Source organism: Aethalodelphis obliquidens, unplaced genomic scaffold, assembly GCF_003676395.1.
Source record: "Aethalodelphis obliquidens isolate GAN/ISIS:26980383/991018 unplaced genomic scaffold, ASM367639v1 scaffold97, whole genome shotgun sequence".
Lineage (NCBI taxonomy): Eukaryota > Metazoa > Chordata > Mammalia > Artiodactyla > Delphinidae > Aethalodelphis > Aethalodelphis obliquidens.
Window position 1 is genome coordinate 1,961,674 of NW_020838041.1, and position 23,599 is coordinate 1,985,272.

The 23,599-nt window shown below is 46.5% G+C and overlaps 1 protein-coding gene across 7 annotated transcripts in view; it reads right to left on the minus strand.

Moving 5' to 3' along the window:
* Window positions 1–904: 904 nt before the first annotated feature.
* Window positions 905–23,599, minus strand: part of KIF14 (kinesin family member 14) — a 53,187-nt gene continuing 30,492 nt past the window's right edge. For 5 of the 7 annotated variants that reach the window (XM_027095953.1, XM_027095950.1, XM_027095954.1 and 2 more), the window contains 11 exons: window positions 22,328–22,421; window positions 21,671–21,800; window positions 18,676–18,776; window positions 14,822–14,916; window positions 11,309–11,533; window positions 10,958–11,139; window positions 8,252–8,410; window positions 7,541–7,663; window positions 3,882–3,956; window positions 3,160–3,298; window positions 905–2,797 (listed from right to left, as the gene is read on the minus strand). In XM_027095953.1, coding sequence (XP_026951754.1) covers window positions 2,415–2,797; window positions 3,160–3,298; window positions 3,882–3,956; window positions 7,541–7,663; window positions 8,252–8,410; window positions 10,958–11,139; window positions 11,309–11,533; window positions 14,822–14,916; window positions 18,676–18,776; window positions 21,671–21,800; window positions 22,328–22,421 — 1,706 coding nt within the window. In that variant the 3' untranslated portion in view covers window positions 905–2,414. Of the gene's footprint in view, window positions 2,798–3,159; window positions 3,299–3,881; window positions 3,957–7,540; window positions 7,664–8,251; window positions 8,411–10,957; window positions 11,140–11,308; window positions 11,534–14,821; window positions 14,917–18,675; window positions 18,777–21,670; window positions 21,801–22,327; window positions 22,422–23,599 lie in introns of those variants that run through there. The other 2 variants (XM_027095955.1, XR_003430626.1) reach the window with 2 other exon arrangements.

Here is a 23,599-nt window from a genome sequence, read left to right on the forward strand (position 1 = left end):
ACTCTCAGCCGTTCCAACCCATGCTCTATCCCCCACAGAGGGATGCTCCACGAATCCAAATTTGAGATCACTTCCCAGCTTACAACGATTCAAGGGCCTTGCTATGGGGCCAGGCCTCTCCTGATGTCCTTGTGAGGACGCTCCCGGCCTAGCCACCCCCCCACCCCGCTCAGCCCCCCGCAGCAGCCCAGCCCCACTGGTCACGCCCCAACCCCGCCGTCCTGCAGGCTTGCACACGCAGTTCCCTCTGCTGCCGCCCTGTCCCAGGTCCGACCTTGCTCGTCTCGGCCTTCGGGTGGGGAGCCTCCCGCCCGTCACGTTGGGGCACCGGCCACACCGTGTCACCGCTGCAGTGACCTGTCGTCCCCCTTCTGAAGGTCCTCTGCCGCTGTCTCCTCAGCATCTCAGGGCCCCGCCCGTCACGTCCCCAGCGTTACAGTTAATATGACTGAGACACTTCCAGAATCTGAGAGACGGGCAGGACTAGACAAGGTGGAGAGGAGACGCTTGTTCTTGGGGAGAAGGACTCGAGGAGATAAGCTCAGAGGCTGAAGAGTCTCCTGGACGTGGGCGCTGGGCACAACGGAGCAGGGGGTCCGGGGAGTGACGTGGGTCACGAGCGGCCTCCCAGCCGAGCTTCGCCCTTGGGGACGGAGAGGAAGGTGCCGACGGGGGACTGCACGGAGGAAGGGCAGTGGAGCCAGCGTCCGGCCGGGTGACGGAGGCGTGGGGAAGGCAGGCGAGGAGTGAGACTGTCTCTGAAATGGTGACCGTCCACACATGGCAGGTGCCCCCCGAGGGCGGCCTTGTGGGCACAATGACAATGGTCTTGTGACTGGTGATGGGAAAGGACGACAGACACTAACTTTACAAAGAGGAGTGAGAACTGAGACCACAAGGCGAGACCTGTTGAAGGCATCTCCTTTATTATAACATGTCTTATTAGCACACATGATTCTAATAGCAAATATGTTCTCCACCCTTGGTTCAAATATCATGTAACGGTCCAGAATATAAATATATGTATATACAAAATTTTACAAAGACAATAAAAAAAAGGTTTCTGACCAATGAAGTCATGAGTTTAGAAAGCAAAAGTAAAGATTAAATACTGAAAATTAAGATAAAACCCACCAAACTAATACTTTAAGACCTTCAGAGAGGATCCTTGTCTGCACACCTACTCTTCGTAAAACTTCAGATCAAAGTGCCCCTTGGTAGAGCAGCAGCTACGACAAATACACATGGAACCTCAGAAGGAAGACAAGCTCAAATGCCAAAAATAAAAGAAAACAAAAGCACATTTCTCACACTGCACCATTTTAAAGCACCTGAAAACACATGGTTCATTAACACCGTAAATAAATACCGGTCACTGTGTCAGAACAAGCTCTGCCCAATGAGAAAAGCATCACACTCAGCCCTGGCACCAACAGCTGGCTCCCAGCAGCCGTGCCGAGCACGCAGTGTGTCTGCGAGGGAAAGACCTGGTCAGTTAAAATAATTCTTCTCCAGGAAATGCCTGACATCACCCAAGCAAGGTCACTGTGTATCTCTTCAAGTTACATACATTTCTGCCGTCAGAAATGTCAAACTATTTCCTCAGTGGAAGACGCCTGAAGTACAATGTCATCTTTATTACTGACTGTAGACAGAGCTGTGAGACATAGTGAGGACCTTTAATCGTCATCAAATCACACACAAGCTCTCATTGCTCGCTTATCAAACAAGGATTATCAAGGAATGACCCAGCCTCTGGTCTCCCAACCTCATCTAACCGTCAAGTGTGCTTCTGGCAGTATTTAATTGGTTGTAAATGATACTCGCACAGCCCCTAATATGACCCCCAACGGATAACAAAGCAAACTAGTATGCCAGCGAGCCGCACTGTTAATGTAAACTATACCATACTTAGGAAGCGCCTTATAATTTGGAAAGAAACAGGAAACTGTGTCCTGAACACACTACTCAGAACAGCAGCCGTTAACCCTTCAAGAAAAGAGCTTTAGATTTACCGGGGCAAGTTAAGCTGCTCTGGTTAGACTTGTTTTAGCAGTTTCACCACAAAACTCATCGTTGCTATTTGAGGGGAGCGCAGATACAGGCACAAAAGTTTCCACTCACAGGAAGATAACTCACAATCACCACAATTGCCACAAAAACCCTTTACCGACAGGCTAGTGAGCCAACCAGAGACTGCACGTCAGCGTCAAATTCAAGGCGACGGAAAACCAGAGCAAGGGCTGCTCGCTTGGCTTTGAACTCCTAATTCCATCCCATTGCCATGAAGTTCCAACATAGTAAATACCTGTTTTAAACCGTCTGCTGGGAAACCTCTGGGTGCACACACAGGCATCTGAAGTCAGGATCCACTGCGTTTATATGTCCACACCCAACAGGAGGCCACCCACAGACTAGATGTCTGTGAAGTGGTCACTCTGCTCTCCGGCGGTGGGAGACCCCCGACCAGCGCCCTCCTGGGTGGGCAGCGCGCCCTGCTCTGAGCCCCCCAGGACCGGGCCCGGGAGCTCATACACCCGCTTGGGTACACCTCGGGTCCTCCGGGGGCCGGGCCTGTCTGGCTCAGGCTGCTCTCGTCCTGCTGCTGTGGGATCCCCATCACAAGCTTCCCAGAGTCCCAGCAAACCAGGTCTTTCTTCAAATCCAAAACCCAAGAGGAGTGAGGTAGCTCGAGATTCCAGCTCCCTGTGGCGGGCTCGGTCGCCGTGGAGACCCCTGGCCGAGCTGCAGAGACTCTGGACACAGTCCTGGAGGAGTGCTACGTGGCCGCGGTGCCCTGTGCAAGGAGAAGGGAAAGGCCGTCACCCTCGGCGTTCCTCACCAGGTAGTGAGCGCTGTGGTGGACTCGAGACGCCCTTTAAGCCAAAGTGACCCCTCAAGGCAATTTGAAACCACTTAAGATTATTCAGTTTATCTGCTAAATAAGCAACCTGCCTCTTAGGATCTAGTCATTGAGGCAGAGGAACTTACAGATGCTAAGTGGGAACTCAATCCCACAAGTTCCTACAGGTAATTAACGTCAGTGAAGGAGCATTGAGCAGGCCCCAGTGAATGAACCAGACTAGAAACGAGAAGATGTCTGAGATTCCTCAAACTGTCAAATTCTGATTAACCATAAATTCCATTTGCAGTATATACCTCTCAGCGCAGAAATAATAATTTGAATAGTTTGCTCTAAGCAATGTTTTAACTTCAAGAATTCTGGGGCAAAATTAAGCATCTTCTTCAAATCTTGGTATCCAGAATTTTCTTCTTGTACTTGAGTTCTGAAGCTTTTCTGTGTAAATAAAGTTCATAGTTTAAAACAGCAGTACCTACCATTTATTATCCAACATCATAAAAGGTAAACTTATTTAATTTTTAAGGGTTCAACTTTATATCTCCCGTTTATTTTATTTAAACAAACACTTTCAAGCCACAGAAATTTCTCTCCTTTGTAACACATTGATTATATACTTAGCTTATAATATTTTTCTACTTACCTGTGACATGAGAATAAAATAATTTATCTAATTTGCCTGTATTTTAAAATCTTTGAGCATACTGATTATTAAACACAATTTTTTAGCCTATTCTGACTATTCAAGCAGAAGCTGACAGTTACTAAACCAGCAGCAGGAAGAAACAGATAAAATACATGACTACTACTCAATCTCTGCACACTATTTTATCCATCGCTAACCCTAGTAAGCTAGGACGCCAAGAGGAAGAAGCTTGAGAGCTACTGTACCTGCTTCTACCAAACGTGCACAGAGGAGTCACTGGCTAAAGACAGAAACTGAAATAAACACATCCACGCTGGAACCAAATGAAGTACACTAAATAAATTAAACCTAAAAACAATTTAATGCTTTTCTTACTGTTTTCCACTCAGCAAAGAGGTTTTCAAGGGATTCAATCAATCCTACGGCATTAGCTTTCATCTGCTTGGTAACCTATAGAGAAAGTTAAAATACTCTGTTATACAAATAACTATTTAGAAGTATAAAAACCCTGGAACTCCACGGGATCTGCCAGGGAAAAGAGTTCTCGTCTAGTAGTCACGAGACTGGAGTGTCTAAATCACACGAGTGGAATTTCTTTCTAAAGAAATCACACACAGATTCTACATTAAATGTGGATACCCTCTGATGTTTGCTGTAGTAACAGCATTTGCCTACTTAAATATTTATAGAAAAGAAATTTCCAAAACCTCCTTTGGAAGGGGGTGAGATAACTAACATGTCCAGAAAAAGATCACACCCTCAGAACTTTACATGCATTCACCAGTCCCCCGAGATAAACCGACAGAGACACTGTATTGGTTCCAGGTGTACAGCATGATTCAATACCTGTATGTACTGTAAAATGATCACCGCAAGTCTAGTTAATATCTGTCGCCTCACAGTTACACGATTTTGTTTCTTGAGAACTTTCAGGATCTGTTCTCTCAGCAGCGTTCAAACATAAACCACAGTACTGTCAACCACCACCGTGCACGTCACACCCCCGGGACTCGTTTATCTTACAGCTGCAAGTCTGCACCCCCTGCCCGCCGGCCCACTCTCCCCCCCGCTCCACCCACCTGTTTCAGTGAGCTTGGGTTTTCTAGATTCTACACACACACGAGCTCACACAGCACGTATCTTTGTCTGAGCCAGTTCACTTTCACGTGCTTTACCACTTGATGCTCAGTTGATTCTCCACCACGGCCCCGTGCTGCAGACGCGCCTGTCCTCACTTTACAACATGGAACCAGACCCCGAGGCCTAGGTCAGAACCCGGGTGGGACCCCTCCCCCCCCCATTCTAAGCTGTTGCTCGTGCTGCTTGGTTGTGTCCCGCAGCACTTCTGCCACGCGAGCTGCTGAAGCATGTAACTGGCTTTTCCCACAGAGCCCTTCCCTGGGTCTAACTCAAATTTCCTCTCTGTGGTTAAAAAAAAAAAAAAAAAAAGAGCACCCAAATTCTGTTTTTTCCCTCTTGACTCCAGCTTGAAAATACAACTCCAATGCCTTATGTCTGAGCCGATTTTGTATTTCTTCAGATATTTGTTCTCCTTCTGTGGGTTCTTATGAGTTTAACTTTTAAGAATATGATAAACTAAACCCCCACCGTGAGCACACTGCTGTGGCCTTCTGCAGAGAGGAAAGGAGAGGATGGGGTGGGAGTAGAGGTCCACATGGAAATGCAGATCCTGTCAATTCTGTGACGAGGGGCCTGACCCTTTAGCCGTTTACTTCCTCAAAACAAGACCAGCGTCCCCATCAACAGACGAATGGATACAGAAGATGTGGTACATATATACAATGGAATATTACTCAGCCATAAAAAGGAACGAATTTGGGTCATTTGTTGAGACGTGGACGGACCTAAAGACTGTCATACAGAGTGAAGTCAGTCAGAAAGAGAAAAACAAATATCGTATATTAACGCATATATGTGACGTCTAGAAAAATGGTACAGATGAACTGGTTTGCAGGGCAGAAATTGAGACACAGATGTGGAGAGCAAACGTATGGACACCAAGGGGGGAAGCCGCAGCAGGGGTGGGGGTGGGGGTGGGATCATTTGGGCGATTGGGATTGACATGTAGACACTGATGTGTATAAAACCGATGACTAATAAGAACCTGCTGTATACAAGAATAAATAAAATACAATTCAAAAAAAAGACCAGCGCCAACACCTGCACCTGCTTCAGCACCCGCTAAACACACCCACACGCACTATTCCACCTGCACTGTTCATTAACTTACTCTGCACCCTCTGCACTCCTTGCCAGTGGAAATTCTACTTTGCAAACAGTGATAAGTAAAGTGTTAGTGATGAATGTCACCGCCACTGCTGCAGGGCACAGCCAGGCTCCGGCGTCAGCTGCGCTGGCGGAGCGCCCTGCCTGCAGAGCCGCATCAAGGAACCCAAATCAGCCTCATGTCCCCTGGACACAATTAGACCCACAGACCTTGAGGCAGTGACAATGTGAGCTCCTTTGGAATGCGTTTATTTTAAAAACCAAACAAGACACAAAGTGAGATAGGAAAGTGCAAGCAGAGTGTCTATGGTTAGGATTTCCTGTATGCTGTTCTTAATCTCGTAGGATGCTCAGAGCAGCTTAGGAAGTGAGCATGGTCCGTCCTCACCTTGTAAATGGTACAGCCGAGGCTCAGGCGGCGGCTCAAGGCTACCCGGGACCTGGGGAAGCAACTCAGCGTCTCCCAGCTCTGAGCTGCCCTGGGCAGAGGTAAAGCCCCATCATCTGACGGAAGGACGGGGAGCCCCTCTGGCTCACACAAGAAGCTTCCCCTCAGCTAAGGGAGCTAGAAATACACCAACGCAAAGGTTTCCCTAAGAGGAAGAAAGAACTCTCACTTTCCCCGCCTTCCTGTAAGCAACGCCCCAGAGGGGTGGGAACCGACAGCCCTCCACGCACCTGCCTTCCCCAGATCACCACCACGTACGTAACTCTTCACCCACGCGGGTGACCTCAGGAACCCGAGTGTCCCCGGGGAGCTCCTTCAGATGTGGTTCTAACAACAGGTGTTACAACAAGACTCTAGAACAGACCAACCTGAAATCCACCGTCACAAGGTTTGAACTTCTACCTTCCGAATCCCCGACTCACTAATACAAACTCTCAACAGAGAAGACTGGTGTGTGATCAGTGACTTCCACGTGGCAGGCTGACTTTGGGAGTCAAGCAGGTAGAACGTAAGACCCCGACTCAGGGAGACTAGGTGCCCCGGCTCAGTGAAGCCACGGGACCGGCAGTAACCACCGCCCCCCGCAAGGTGGTGAGTGAGGGTCACCTCTACTCCGTGTAAACACCTGGTCCAGTACCTGCTACCAGGAGTCACTTAATAAGTAAACGGCTCTCAACCTGTGCCACGGGTGTTATCACACATGACAGGTGAAGAAACAGGCTCAGAACACTGAGCGACTCGGTAAACGACTGCTGGAAGGTGACGGAGCCGGGTCACACACACAGGTCCTCCAATGGCAAGATCCAGCCGGTCCCCACAGCCCCCCTGTGAGCCAGCACTGGCTTTGTACTGTGACATGAATTAGCTGGAGGAGGTGGGGACAGGCCTGTCCCAGGAGGCCACCCACATCTCCTTTGGTCCTATATCTTGATACGAGACAACTGATGTGAACTCCCCTTGTTCAAGACAGTGGATCGATAAATGGTAGTTTCCATTCTCAAGTGGAAGAGCAGAGTCCTGAACAAAGACGAGGAAGAAAAAGAGAAGCGGAAAGTGGCCACTAGGGGTCGCTGACACACTCTGTCCGCTCAGTTTATCCCCAGGCAGCCCTGGCAGGACCGGCAAAGCACGAACCACAAAAGGGGCTGCAGTGACTCAGGTGTAACCTGGGAAATGTCACCATGAGTGATGACGTCAACAGCCTTTTCAGTAAAAAACAATCCAACACAAGCTAACATACATAGATTTATAAAAACCTCAGTCACTGAGTTAAACTATGTTTAAAAACCAGCTTACATAGCGGCTGGTACTACACAGGACATCGCCTTGTCCGTCTTACCTCATCTCGGGGACTCTGCCTTCGGAGTGCACGCTCAAGCTCTTTTGCTTTTTCTAGTCCAGAATCTAGGAGACTCTCCATCCCCAAGCCTACACCATCACAAATAGCACCCATGAAATCATCCTAGGAAAAGTTTTTAAGCGTTAACTGGCAAATTCAAGTTCGATATTCTTTTAAAATTACCAAATAATTAAGTTATATTTTCTGCTTATTTTAGGACTGTAATACAGTCCAAGTTGATTAATTCAACAAAAGCTAGAATAAGAACTAACGGTGCATAAGGAAAAAAAATTAGCCAGTCTGTAATTTTGTATCCCACATACTATATGTTAAAGAATGTTCATCCTCTTAGGACACCGCGTTGCTAGAACGTTTTAATATAATATTATGTTTTCAGTAGCATGAATAATTAAAGCAAGCAAATACACATCTTCTAGAATGACATGCAAACGTAATTACATTCTTCACATGTTGGCCGGCTGAGCACCCACCCTCCAGGGCACATGGCAGACCTTCAAGCCAAAGACCTGGAAGGCACGGCGAGGATCCCAGATCATCAGGTGCATTTAACCACTTAGACTGGGACAGCTTTCAATCTCCTGCTAAACTAGTAAAGGATGTGCCGCTACTCATCCTGCTTAGCGACACCACTGTCAGAACCCCTACTGTTCCCTGAGATGAAGGCTTCCACCACGAACACTGCCGAGTTACCTGGAGGCCGGCAGCCCCGCAGTCGCTGCTCTCCAGGGAGCGCAGCTGGTCCCCGCTGAGAGCTGCTAGCTGCCCCGCGTACTTGATGGCTTGGTGTACGATCTGGATCACTTGCTTCTGAGCCTCTTTCACCATTGATGAAATATCTGAAGAGCATCCCTGTGAGATAAAAACGGACCAGGGTATCGGATACGTGAGATTACCAGGGGAGGTAAGAACAAGACCAGTGTGAAGAAAATGGATTCTGCATTCATCGATGCGGTGACCGTGCTTCATCAAAGTCCGATCGGGACCAGACAACGTGCGATCCCATAGCTTCTGACGGTGATGACACGACTAGGATACAGGCTGCCCTCAGAGAGCTTCTGCACTAACAGGAGACGGAAGGGGAGCAGGCAGCAGCCAGACGTGAGACGGCGGCCGAGCGCTCCCTGTGCCGGGGTCATCTGACGGATGGGTAACCAGGACGCTTCCTACTATGGGGGGTGGGGAGGGGAAGGGAAAAGGGAGGGAAGACCTGAAACCCTGCAGATGAAAGGCTCCCCCACGTCTCCCAGAGGAGCGGGGAAGGCGGCTCAGCACCCCTCCCGGGTCTGCCTCCTGGAAAATGCTGCCTGTATCACTGCAAGGTAAGGATGCTCAGGCTACACTTAAGCAGAGCCTAGTTCCTAAATCCAGTTTTGCCGGCTGAACTTCAGCGTCTCCTGAGCTCAGCTGACCTCCCCCTCCAGGTCACCCGTCCTCTCTGCCCTGATTCCTTATGGAAAGCATTTCTCACAGGGCAACAGGCCACAGCCCTAAGTTATGGTCAAAGTGCTTTTCCTCGAGACGGAAGAGACGGGAGAACGCTCCACCCCAGGTCCCCTGCGGTCCTTTCTTGTAACACCAGCCAACTAACTGGCCGTCACAGCAGCCTCGCCAGGTTGGCACTGCCGCTTCACTTTCTAGGTGGGCAACAGGAGACTCACAAAGTCTGTGCAAGGACACACGCACACCTAATCCAGCCCCGGTTCACACACTGGACTTCCAAACGCCCGCGGCGGGTTGGGTTGGGTTTTCCCTATCCTGCACCGCCTCCAGGATCTGAGGCTGACCGAGTCACCCAGCCCTCCCGTGACCACGCGGCTGGAGCCCAGGCGGCTGGGGGTGACCCTGCGGCCCGCGCTCTCAGGGCCTGCGCTGTCCGAGCCCTCCTGCCTCTGTCCCCCGTCCTCACCGGTCTGCGGCCCACCCTCCTTGTGACGGTCACTCTGTTTCCTCGTGACCTATATCCAAAGTGACCCTTCGTCCAATGTCAGTTTAAATTAATTCAATAACAAGGACCCAACCGAGCATCGATCACAAAACGAGCCCTCGTGAGAAAGGACACCACATTCCATCCACCTGCCGGGAGCTCACTGCCCACACCGACACAGTGCATTAAACGGCACAACGGGTAACGTACAGGGTTATTATCAGAGGAGCTAATAGGAGGGATGTGTGGCCAGGTCTCGGGGAGCCCCACAAAGACCTCCTAGGGGAGAATAATGGACAATGGAAACCACACGTCTAGTTTCAACACTGGACCCGTAAGTTCAGTCAGAAAGAGAGCCTCCCAGGAGGCATCTGAGCCAACTGAGCATCCACTAGAGCAGAAGGACCGGGAAGCCTTGGGAGGCTCTACAGGGTCTGTCCAAGCATCTAGAACATTCGCTACAAAGCCTGTCCCTCTGGGTTTCTGCCTTGGCCCCTCGTACGTGCGGAGCCTCTCAGAGGAGGTGCGGGCATCCGCAGATGCGGGGTCTCTCTAGCACCAGCCCCATGTCCCTCTCCTCCAGTCCGCCCTGGTCACACGGCTGCCAGAGTAAAAATGCACTTCCCAGGGATACCTGCAGCTACGTGTGGTCACGTGAGGAGGTTCTGGCCAAAGATACGTAAATAGGAATGTCATGTGGCGATTTCCAGAAACCTCCTTAGAAGAAGGCCCCTTCTTCCATCCCGTGCACTGACCTTCCCTGGAGCCCTGGACGCGGTAGACACAGAGCCTGGGGCCACGCTCGGGGCCCAGCCGAGAGCTGCACGGAAGGAACCGGGGTCCCGAGGCAGCCGCCAAGCCCGCCTCCAGATTTTATGAGAGGAAGGAAGCTTCCACCTTACCTCTTCCTACAGCCAAGCCTCATCTTATCTGACTTAAGGTAAACAGGGAAACAAGATTACTTTCCTTGCCCCTGTGCCAGCAGGCTTGTGACTAACTCACCCCGCACTGAAGCCCCACTCGTAACCAGAGCGAGTCCCCGAATCCCTTCCCGGCAGCCCCTGCGGAAGGCAGTACGGCCCGGGGTGTGGGTGTGGGGGCGGAGGTAGGGGCACACGCTGGGTCCACGGCGACCTGGGCCCAAGTCTACGACCTACTAGTTGTGAACAGTCGACACACCCTCCTGGCCTCCACTTCCTCACTGATAAAGGGTAACAACACCAGTGCCCACGTCCGGGGCTGCGGTGAGGACTGAAGGAGTTAACATTTGTAGTGCCCGGGGCGCAGAAAGCCCTGGGAAGTCTCGCTGCCATCAATCAATCATCCAACATCCACAGTCTTGGGATTTCAACACAGAAAGCGCTTCTGAAAATCCTAAGGGTCGCATTTTGGGCAAGATGCGAACAGGAGAGCGTCGATAAACACTTGCTGAACAGATGAGTTCTCCTAGCGATAAGCCGAGATCACTTTACCTGCAGAAACAACTGTAAGCAGCCTCCCAGCTTCCTCACTTCCCGTCTCAGCTCGGCCGGCGAAGCCCCCGTGCCGGGCCGGGGGGGGACACCGCTCAGCCAGTGTCTCGTCAGCACCACGAGCCGCTCGAAGGCACTCGCCACCTGCACAGCGAGCGACTGGTTTGCTCGATCGGAGAACACTTCGGAAGAAGAAGAAAGGTGATGAGAAGTGACCCCCAAGTACGAGAGCTCACGTCTGATCTCCATGAAACACTGTAACACCGGGCACCGCATGACAGAGGTGACAGAGCCACGCACAACGGAGCAGGGAACCGCGGTGCTCGTGAGCGGGTGGCAGGGGCTGCTCACCGTTACTCTGACTGTCTTCGTCCTGTTCTTCATGAGCTCTGGACACGGCGAGTATCCCGTCGTGGATTTTAAGGAAATTACTAATCAAGTTGTCCGCGACAGTGTTTTCTTCATCATCACTCTGTCCAAGAAGCTCTAACGACGAGCCAATCAATTCCTTGCAAACTCCGGGAAGAAAGGATTCTGCTGAATCTGGGTACATGGGGCTTGATTTCCCTGCTAAGCCTGTGTCGACAGAAAACAGCCACCTCAAGCCTCGTTTCCAGGGACGATACTTGCAAACAAACCCATCAGTGCAAGCGGCCACAGAACACTGGCCACACATTCCAGTTAGGCTATTCCTACTTCAGGACACCTTACTTCCATACACCAAGCGGAAAACACAATTCCACAGAAGAATCAATCAACCTCTCAACAGCATCCATCCATAGCTTAGCGGCTACAGACACAGATGACAGGGAATCCAAACATCCCACGTCACCACTGGCTTAACCTCCTTCTTTATTTACTTTTTGGTAACACCTAAGGAACTGTGAGTTGGTGAAAACAATGGCAGTTGCATAAAATAATATAAACACATTAAATATAAGTAAAATAAGCTTAATTAATTTATAAGCTGGAAAAGCAGGCAGTAATAGAGCAAACGACGTTAGAAGGGAGACCTCTCGGCACTCTTCCTGTAACAGCCCTGCTCTAGGTACCCTACAACCGAAAGAGGTGAAAGCCAAACAGCTGTCTACAGTTAATCTATCACATCTTGGGAAGACAGGCTCTCAGCATAATTTTCGAAGCACCGTCCAAACCAGAGGTAAACGGAAAAACTTGTAAGAGCTCATTTGGCGCCTCTGGAAATAACTTTATCCCGGAATGCTAACACGTGAGTAGGGTTCTCATTTAATATGCACGATTAGTTTTCTGCTCTACTCCATAAGCCATTAGAAACAGCAAACTAAAAGGCAGAGTGAAATAAAGGCACCAGGTGGGGACTGTTAAGAGTCGAGAGCCGAGACAGGAGCTGGATTTGGGAAGAGAAAACAGCTGCCAGCCCAAAGCTCTGTCACTACAGGGTGACGATGACAGCGACGCTCCTCCCGTCACCACGGACAGTTAACCACGTAACGCCTGCTTAGTGAGATACCGGTGTGAATGCATCCCCAAATCCAGCATCAGCGTGTCAGAAAGACTTGTAAAAATCGAGTTTCGAAATATGGCCCCTAAGGTGAGAGTTCAGACACTGGCTCGACTTTGCGAAGCTGGCAGGCCTGTCCTCCCACACCTCGCAGCCCCCCGGGCAGGTTCGCACTAAATGCACACGTGGGTTTCCAGCTCCCTCTCTGAAAACTGCAAACAAGCAAAGACCTCTTATATGTATGACTTCCCCTTGTATCTTAACCTTTAAAAAGGGCCCTTGGGGTCTTCCCTGGTGGCGCAGTGGTTGAGAGTCCGCCTGCCAATGCAGGGGACATGGGTTCATGACCCGGTCCGGGAAGATGCCACATGCCGCGGAGTGGCTAGTCCCATGCGCCATGGCCACTGAGCCTGTGCATCCGGAGCCTGTGCTCCGCAACGGGAGACGCCACAACAGTGAGAGGCCCGCGTAACGCAAAAAAAAAAAAAAAAAAAAAAAGGGCCCTTAAAAAATGACCCTTGAACACCTGAAACTAACACAATGATGTAAATCAACTATACTTCAATTAAAAAAAACAAAAACGACCCTCAAAACAGGTTTAGTTATCTGGAAAAGGTACCTTTGTAAAACATCTTACTCTCAAATAATACTGAATAAATAAGTTGCTACCACAGATATAGAAACTTTTATTTTGCTGGTAAACATAAAGTCTATATTAAACAAGTAGTAGGATGATAATTATCTTCCTAAAAGATAATTTTATGATTAAAAAAAAGAAACCCCAGTTTGTTTGTTTGTTTGTTTATTGATTGATTGATTGATTGATTGATTGTACGCGGGCCTCTCACTGTCGTGGCCTCTCCCGTTGCGGAGCACAGGGTCCGGACGCGCAGGCTCAGCGGCCATAGCTCACGGGACCAGCCGCTCCGCGGCACATGGGATCTTCCCCGACCGGGGCACGAAGCCGTGTCCCCTGCATCTGCAGGCGGACTCTCAACCACTGCGCCACCAGGGAAGCCCCCCAGTGTCTTTATTTTAAAGGCAAAGACGAGACACAGTTTCCTTCATGGCTACTCATATTCCACTGACACCTTTATCGAAATAGACTATTACATTACGGAGTAATTTTAAAACTCCATTTATTCAGGCACAAGTGACATTCTGTAAAGTGTAAGCTGTGCACATCTTAAGTGTGCAGCTTGTCTTTACACACGTGTACCCCGTGCAACCCCCGCTCAGATCGGCACGTGCAACACGCCCATCGCCGCTTTCCAGCAGGCTCCCTCGTGACCCACCATTCTACCTGAAGTACTCGGACACACGTGTACCCCGTGCAACCCCCGCTCAGATCGGCACGTGCAACACGCCCATCGCGCTTTCCAGCAGGCTCCCTCGTGACCCACCATTCTACCTGAAGTACTCGGACACACGTGTACCCCGCGTAACCCCCGCTCAGATCGGCACGTGCAACACGTCCAGCGCCGCTTTCCAGCAGGCTCCCTCGTGACCCACCATTCTACCTGAAGTACTCGGCTTCTGTCAGGATAGATTAGTTTTGCCTATTTTTGAACTTCCTATAAATAGAATCATATGGAATGTACTCGTTATCATCTAGTTTCTTTCACTCAACCTCATGTTTTGGGATTCATCTGGGTTGTTGTAGGAATCAGTGGTTCTTTTCTATTGCTGTGCAGTAGTCTGCTGTTACCAGGCAGTAATTTTAATTATTACAGGTACTTACACATATAAATTACAGTGTATCCCCTCTTCTTATGAAAATTAACATAGTCAATATTGGCATGAAATAATTATTCAGTGGAATAATTCCTATAACTTTTTCTTTTAAACTTTTAAAAATTAAAGCAGCTTTAGACAAATCATGCATATTATATAAACTTCAGAAGAAAACGAAGGATATGCTGTGAAAAGGACGTCTTCCTTCCTGCCCCGTCCCCTCCCCCAAGTGCCCTGGACAAACCACCCCCCGCAAGGTGGTGAGTGAGGGTCACCGCTTTCAGGGAGAGCATATTCATTCATAAGCATGTTTGCATACATCTTTCTTCTCCTCCTCACACACGCGATATCCTGTCATACATAATCTTCTACACCTTGCCTTTTTTTCACTTAGAAGAAAACAACATCCTCATACATTTTTGAACAAACACACGTCTTCCACATTTGAACTAGTCACTCAACTAAAGGCTTGGAATACATCACAGAGCACAGAGTTTCAGAAGTGGGAGGGGTCTCCGGTCCACCCTGTTTACAGAGGAGATGGAAGCTTCCGGGAGATGAAATGATTTGCACAAGAACCGGAAACAGGACAGTGGCAGAGACAAGACTTGGAGCTATTCCCAGTAAACAAAGTCTGAAGAGAAAAGTACCTGATGAGTGTGAAGAGTGCAAATCCTGGGCCGCGGGGGCCGCTATGCCATGCAGGCAGCTGGAAATCCTCCTGTTCTTCATCAGAGTCCTGCTCCTGGAAAAACAGAAACCGTAAGGCTGGCAGCGACACTCCACGTGGGAAAATGCGAAGGACACAGTTTTAAATTCTCCAAAGAGAATGGACATCCACGAGAATGTTTTCCATGGAAATATTTTCATCAAGGGTTAAATTAATTTGGTTTATCGAACAGGAATTTACTCTTTTCAGGTACCAGTCTAACCCTCTAGTTAATGAACTGAATAGAACAAATGCACAGCTGACCCGTGAACGAGGCGGGGGTTAGGGGCGCACAGTCAGCCCTCGGCACACGGGGTTCCTCCATACCCGCGGGCTCAGCCAACCCCAATCCTGTCGTGTTTACTACTGAAAACCCGTGCTGTTCGAGGGTCAGCTGTCCTACTATTCACAGGCTCCGGATACTGTGGTTAAGACACAGCAAACAGGGCTTCTGGGCTCACGGAGCTTACAGTCCACAGGAAGTCAGGAGGGCACGGAGGGCTGCGGAGGCGCTCGGATGGAAGGACTCGGCCCCAGAGCCGGGAGGGCCCCCGGAGCGAGCCTGGGGCCGACCTCGGATGCCAGCTAAGGGAGCGTGGATTGATCCTGAGCAAGTTATCCTGGGAAGGGTTTTAAGCAGGGAAATGATCCAGGTCCATAAATTCAAGTAAATATTTGCTGCACAGGGCGAAGAGCACAGCACCGGGAAGCATAGCAGCGGCACAAGGCAGGAGGCGACCCCAAGATTCGACCTTCAGGGCTCTTCCTGCTGCCTCTCCCCTCAGCCAAGGGTAAAAACACTCACGTCTCCCCCTGGGTGTGACGGAAGGAGCACCTGCTTCCGTATCATCACCCATGGACCAACTTTCCAAAGCCCAGCTCCAGCCCCTAGACATCAGGCTGTGGCCCCAGACCTCAGTCCAGCGGGACCTTTGAAGTCTTCTCCTTAACAGGACCCTCTCTACTAGTGGCCACTCACAGAAAAACGCTACTTGTTGAAAAGATGGTTAAACAAAAGCATTCTATCTGTAATCGCCTAAATGTTTCAAATATAAAATCTCCCCATGAATTCCTACGAGAGAAACACAGAATTATGACTGACAACAGGGAGAGAAAGTATCAATTCTCACAGGTTACAGTTTTTTTACTTAGTAGCGAAAGAAAAGCGTACATTATCCCATTAAGTCTGAACTAGGAAAACTTATTCTTTCAACACGACTGTAGTTAAACAATGTTTAAACTCAAATTAAAAAATGCTTGTCACATTCCTTTCAAAGAATTTTTACTTAACATCGGGGGAAATTTTACTTTTAACTGTCAACAGCACATATCAAAATGTATATGCCACCAAACCGGTCTATTTCACCACAGAACAAGCACATCATTGCCTAGAAGCTCCACAATTAAGAGTCCATTACCTTCAGGCATTCTCAGAATCTGCAATTCTGTCATGAACATTCTTACAAGGCTGAAACTTCATACACAAGGCTCCTGACCAAGAGCAATCCATGTTTTTAAAAAAATGATACTTTTAAATTATAGAAGTTTTCAAAAACATCTCTGCCAAGTGAAAACACCTGATTTCGAAATCTTAGAAAATGTTGCTTTGATTTTTCAGTGACAATTTAAGTTTCTGTTGATTCCCTAATTATTCCCTTATTATTAAGTCAGCGGGACTTAAGATGTAAATTACTAACCTTCAATAGGATAAAACTTTAATGTTAATTCTTAATGCTTGTATTTGATCCACACGTCTAAGTACACAAAACTTATACCTGTTTATAATAAAACAATAAGAAATCAGTAATTTTTAAATCTAAAGGAATTTATAAACCACACTCTCAAGAATCTGTAGGTCTGGGTTGAATTCTGGGAGGCTTATGCCACCCACTCTGGGCTGGTGTAAGTGTCCCAGGCCCCATCGGCCCAATTCCACTCCAGGACGAGTTAGCTCATTTCAGTGCCAGAGCCCACCTCGGTTTTGAAGTCCTCGGGACAAATCACCTGAAGACATCACTTGTCTTTTCACTGGAATTGGATCAGAAATCATATCCTCTCTGTATCCCAAGGTTATTCAATACATATTAGGTGCCTGAGAGCAAGAACTGCCATTCACAGAACAGCCACGGACAAGGTTGGATCTAAACCCTCCCAGCAACACCGCATCATCCGCGTCATCGGTCCCGTGTCAGAGACCACGGTGGTCACCGGAGAAGCAGCTGCTCCTCACGGATGACCCTGTCCTGTCTCCAGCTCACAGATGAGAAAACTGAAGCCTCGAGACGTCCTGCCCTGGGCCCCCGGCCACATGCGGCCAGGACGAGGACTCAGGTCTCGGTGGGACCTGTGACTCTGCACAGCACGGGCCTGCAGCGGATGCACTCAAGGAGCCCAGAGTCTGTTTAAAGCACACGCTCTGTGTTTCCTTCAGCCTGAGATTCGAGCTGCCACGTACCTAACATATAACATGAACGCGACGTCCTGGCTATTTCTTACTCTAGCTTAGCAGCTAGAATGCAGGAAATAAAGCAAAAGTCACAGGTAATTAAGCAGTTCCACCTCTTTGAGGAGAGTTTATGCAAATGAGTTTAAAATAAGCATGGTCAAAACCAAGAGAAGCCTAAAAAGGTTTGGAAACCCAAACGGACTCTGAGCTGCGCTGAAGGCGATGAAGTTGAAACTACATTTAACCCGAAACTCGCTGTTCTTCCCTCTGCAACAGAGAGGCTGGTGACTCTGGACAAGATCCTTGTCTCTTTAAATCCTTGGTTACTTCGCCTGTAAAATGGGGGTAAGGACAGCAGCAGTTCTGAGGTGAATGAGACTCTGCTCCGCATGCATTCAGTACATGTTCTATCTATGGCGATGCTTCTGCTGGATGAAACGCCACTGACCTTTACACCCTGAAAATTCCCGAATCCCTTCTACAAAGTCTTAGACCTCTGTGTACACCTGGATGACCCCCAGGAACCTCAAACTCACCGCGTCCAAAAGAGCCTCCCTACCGTCCACCTCAGGGAACCCCACCCTCCCCTAGTCGCTCGGCCAGGACCCGCCTGCAGCCCCGCATCACTGTCACCCCACACCAGCCCCCGAGGCCTGTGATCCTGCCTCACGGATGCCCGTAGACCTACCCTCCTCTGCAGCCCCTGCCCAGCCTCGGGTCAGGTCTTCATCAACCCGCCCCGCCCCAACTTTCCTCCACGCCAGGTCTTGGAGGGCAGGGAATATTCTGTACTTATCCCCGTATCCTCAGGACATGGCAGCCAGCAGTCCTGTTCAAAGATCAAACCAAGGGGCTAACCGAGTCCCAGGACGAAGGCGTTCCTACTACAGCGTTCGCCTCTCTGTAACCCAAGCACGGGGGCGTGTGCAGGGGCAGCGTCCTCTGGCGCTGAGTCTTGTACGTTGTAGTTAATAAGCAACATTTGTCACGTACAGAAGTCCTCGTCACCGCGATTTAGCGTTCTGAGGTGCTCATACTAACTTAATGGCATTTCAAACTCGGTAACTTACAATAAAATATCATAGAATATGCCAGGTTTTTGAGAAAGGGTAAAGTAATAAACACTGTTCATCTTTATAGGAAATTAGGTTTATGCCAGTCTAAGTTGCTCTTAAAACTTATATGGTAAAATACTGAGGCTGTTTCTTCATATTCTAACTGAATATAAACGATCTAATGCCCTAAGTGTAATTTGATCAGTGACCTACTGGGTTCCTTCCCAGATATCCACCATGACAACAGATAGTTCTTTTGAGAAGGAGGAAAGCCAGTAACACAAATGTCCTCACCTCCTTCTGGAAAATGAAGACACTGGAACATCTGTGATGTCGGGTTCCCATTCATCTTCAGGGTCGCAAAACACATCTTCACACTTGTTACTACAATGGCTCTAAGAAAATTAAATATATAGTTTCTAGTAATTATGGGTTAAAAATGTTTAGCAACTAAGGAAAAATGTTTACTTTGTCGCATTTATAAAATTCGCAAAATTATAGATTATCTAGATAATGTTAAAAAAAAATCGCATTCCTGATAAAATTTTTTAAAATCACATGACACTAGGAATTATATTAAAAGAAATCTACTAATAAAAGCAACAGAAATCATTAAATAATTTAGAAAAAATAAACATGATTTAGAAAACATAGAGAAAACAAAAACGATAGCGTCCTCAGGAGAAAAATAGAATAATCTGACAACATCAAGGGGACCTGAACAGACACTCCTCCACAGACGACACACAGACGGCCAGCAAACACAGGAAGGACACTCCACGTCGCCGATAATCAGAGAGATGCAAATCAAAGCTACAGTGAGCTGTCACCTCACAGCGCTCAGAATGGCCATCATCAAAAAGTCTACAAACAATAAATGCTGGAGAGGGTGTGGAGAGAAGGGAACACTCTTGCACTGCTGCTGGGAATGTAAATTGATACAGCCACTGTGGAGAACAGTATGGAGGCTCCTTAAAAAACTAAAAATAGAACTACCATACGACCCAGCAATCCCACTACTGGGCATATACCCTGAGAAAACCATAATTCAAAAAGCGTCATGTACCACAATGTTCACTGCAGCTCTATTTACAATAGCCAGGACATGGAAGCAACCTAAGTGTCCATCGACAGATGAATGGATAAAGAAGATGTGGCACATGTATACAATGGAATATTACTCACTCAGAAAAAGAAACGAAATTGAGTTATTTGTCGTGAGGTGGATGGACCTAGAGTCTGTCATACAGAGTGAAGTAAGTCAGAAAGAGAAAATACCGTATGCTAACACATATATATGGAATCTTAAAAAAAAAAATGGCCATGAAGAACCGAGGGGCAGGACGGGAATAAAGATGCAGACCTACTAGGGAATGGACTTGAGGACACGGGGAGGGAGAAGGGTAAACTGGGACAAAGTGAGAAAGTGGCATGGACATATATACACTACCAAACGTAAGGTAGATAGCTAGTGGGAAGCAGCCACATAGCACAGGGAGATCAGCTTGGTGCTTTGTGACCACCTAGAGGGGTGGGATAGGGGGGGTGGGATAGGGAGGGTGGGAGGGAGGGAGACGCAAGAGGGAAGAGATATGGGGATATATGTATATGTATAGCTGCTTCACTTTGTTATAAAGCAGAAACTAACACACCATTGTAAAGCAATTATACTCCAGTAAAGATGGTAAAAACAAAAACAAAGACAAATTTGAATTAGCTTTGACACAAAATATTAATTTAATGAATCAGCATTTTTGGAAATGAATACATTAACAAATAACTATAAAATGCTTAAAGCAATATCTGGTCAATATTAACTGTGGAATAAATTATTATGAATTATTTCTAATAAAAAAGGTTCAATCACTTCCTGGTTGAATATATTGATCATGATAATAATCTATATTTTAAGTTAAATATTTAAAGCAATACCAATTGAAGTACTAGCAAAATAAATATAGAGATTGATTCAAGAATAGTATAACTAAATGGAAAAATAAGTAAAGAATATTGCAACAAACGGTTGAAAGTAGGAATGTAAGGTAACTCACCCACCCATCAGATTTTAATGTATATGTCAAGGCAAGAATTATCAAATGACCTCAATACAGTTGTTTTTTTAATTACACAAGCAATTCACATTCATTGTAGAAAATCTGGAAATTATTAATACATATAAACACAAAGAAAAAAATTTTAACCACCTGCAAACCCATCATTTAGAGGTAAACTGTCAGTGCTTTTGTATGATTCCCTTCAGCCTTTCTGTATTTTCTATTGTGAATATACCTTGCATTCCATTCCTGGAATTAACCCTACTTAATCATGGTATAAGTATTCTCTAAATACAACCTTGGGTTTGACTTACTAACATTTCTTTCAGGATTTTTATAGCTGTGTTCATATTAAGATTGGTTTGTAATTCTCTTTTGAATCATCTTTTCAGTTTTTGTGGGGTTTGTTTGTTTTGATTGTAATCAGTTATTCTAGCATTGTAACTGTGACACTTTCTAGAATAGTTTAAATGTTAACAGGATTTGTCTGTTTTTTGGAGGTTCAAAAGTGCTTACCCATGAAATTGACTGGGATCAGCATCTTTTTTTTTTTTTTTTTTTTGCAGTACGCGGGCCTCTCACTGCTGTGGCCTCTCCCACTGCGGAGCACAGGCTCAACGGCCATGGCTCACGGGCCCAGCCACTCCGCGGCACGTGGGATCCTCCCGGACCGGGGCACGAACCCGTGTCCCCTGCATCGGGAGACGGACCCTCAACCACTGCGCCACCAGGGAAGCCCAGCATCTTTTTTTTTTTTTTTTCAGGCTAGTTCATTGACAAACTTTTCAATTTATTGCTTGGTTAGTCACCTATTAAATCAACTTTCATAATTTCTCTTTTTCTAGAAAAATCTTAACTTTCTAGAAAATTATTAAACTTATTAGCTTACTTATTAAACTTATTTACATAAAAATGTAATATAATCTTAAAATGCTTGAGATCTTTATTTAAATGCTATGTCCATTCCTAAAATCACATGTTCATCTTTTCAAAGAGCTGAAGCCTGAGTTTATTAATTCTAATTTGTCAATTATTCCTCTTATTTTTAATGATTCCTTCATCTATTCTCCTTTGGTTTAGGTTTATCCTTTTCTAGATTGAGTTAACTAGTTTATTTTCATTTTTCCATTACACAATTCAAGCATTAAGGCTATAATCTGGCAGAATCCTGTAAGTTTTTACATATAATATTTTGATTTCAAAAAGGTTATAGAGATTTTAATAATATTCCAAACCTCGTAAAGTTCTTTCATTGCCGCAAGCTTAGACTCAAACTTTTCCAGACTCCAGACAGTTGAGACCCCTAGTTGCAGGTTACGAACCTGAATACAAGTGTCAGAACTACTTCCTTTATCTGATACATGTCTGAAAGAAAAACCAAAGAAAAAAAATGCTTCTCCTAAAACATACATAACCTAGAGTTTTCCGAATTAGAATGACTCCCATAAAAATTCAGACCACTGATTAAATCTCTCCATAGTTAAGTATTTTTGTTATACTAATAATAATCATGTCTAGTATATACTATATTAAAATAACTTCTTATATAATAATTTCTTAAAAGTTCTAATATTGTATATTCCTTTTAAAATGTGGAATACTTATAAATTCTCAACTCAAAAGAAAATTAGTGAATTCCTAAAACATCTAAAATTATTCTGTTTATAAAATATACAAGTATGTTCATTGCTGAAAGCCTTTTTCACTCCAGAGTGAGCTCTGAGAGGGGAATCTGGAAGTGCCCCTGGGGATTATGACACCCACTTGCTCCTGGACAGGCATGTAGGATACCATGTCCTTAGAGAAACTAAAACAGAAAAAAAATCACATGAAGCATGAAGCGTGACTAGTTTAAAACAACAAATTACTTTACAAATAAGATAATCACTCACCTGCCAAAAACATAATTCTTTTTTAACTTGTTGCTGATGGTATTGGCTTCCTGAATCATCACGGAGAGTTTCATGGAGCTCCAACTGGGCTGAACTAGCAGAGAGCACACGGAGAAGATTCAGAACACGTGTGAGCACTAACACGCCACCAGGCACAACACGTCCTGAAAAACAACTGACTTCAAACGAATGGTTTTAACGATACATCACAGAAGGTGAAGGTGACAACTCAGTAACTTTTCTTCAAGCCTCACTGGTGAAATAAAATATTCTTCATACAAAATGAGGTCTTTCACCCGTGGAGGCGTGGAAGAAAACTGAAGTTCACAGAGAGAGGATACGGGTTTTGTAAACAAGGAAATGCCAAAGATGCTGCTTTTCCTTCTAATATTTTTAAAGATTTTTTTTCTAATTTCTTTTTTTCTTAACTTCTAACTTATGTAAAGTATTAGGTAAAGTATACTACAGCCTTAACTTAAATAGAACCACAGTCCTTTTTTAATTTTGCCTGAAATTTTAAAAATAGATAGATAGATAAAGACAGAAACAGAGATATATTAGGACATAAAAACACTTTCAGTACATAATTCCACGTTCCTAATTCAAATTCAAGATTTTGGCATAAACATTTTCTATATTGTTCAAACTTATAACCAGCATTCCATTAAAAACATTTTTTTGGAAGAGTGAAATTCATTGTTCATGTGGATAAAAAAAATCAAGTATTCATTGCATGGTACTGTTTTAGGACCTAAGAGGAATAAAAACATGTATTAATACAATGTTCTTATCTCTCACAACAGATTTAACAGTTTCAAGGTAATTTAAAAACAGAAGTTATGGAAAGTATACGGCACAACTACTAAGTATTCTTGCTAAAACACTGAACCCGGACGACGGGTTCTTTGCAGGGTATGTAGAGGCATAAGCAACAGCCTGGACATACAGTCAGCAAACCCAGAATCTGCGAAACTCTACAGGTAGAGAACCTGGCTTCTTCAATACATGAATTATAAGGGGACAGAGAGAGAGGAAGGAAGAGCCAGCTGACAGATTAAAAGAGACTTAAAAGGCGCATCTAGGGCTTCCCTGGTGGCGCAGTGGTTGAGAGGCCGCCTGCCGATGCAGGGGACGCGGGTTCGTGCCCCGGTCCGGGAGGATCCCACATGCCGCGGAGCGGCTGGGCCCGTGAGCCGTGGCCGCTGAGCCTGCGCGTCCGGAGCCCGTGCTCTGCAATGGGAGAGGCCGCAGCAGTGAGAGGCCCGCGTACCA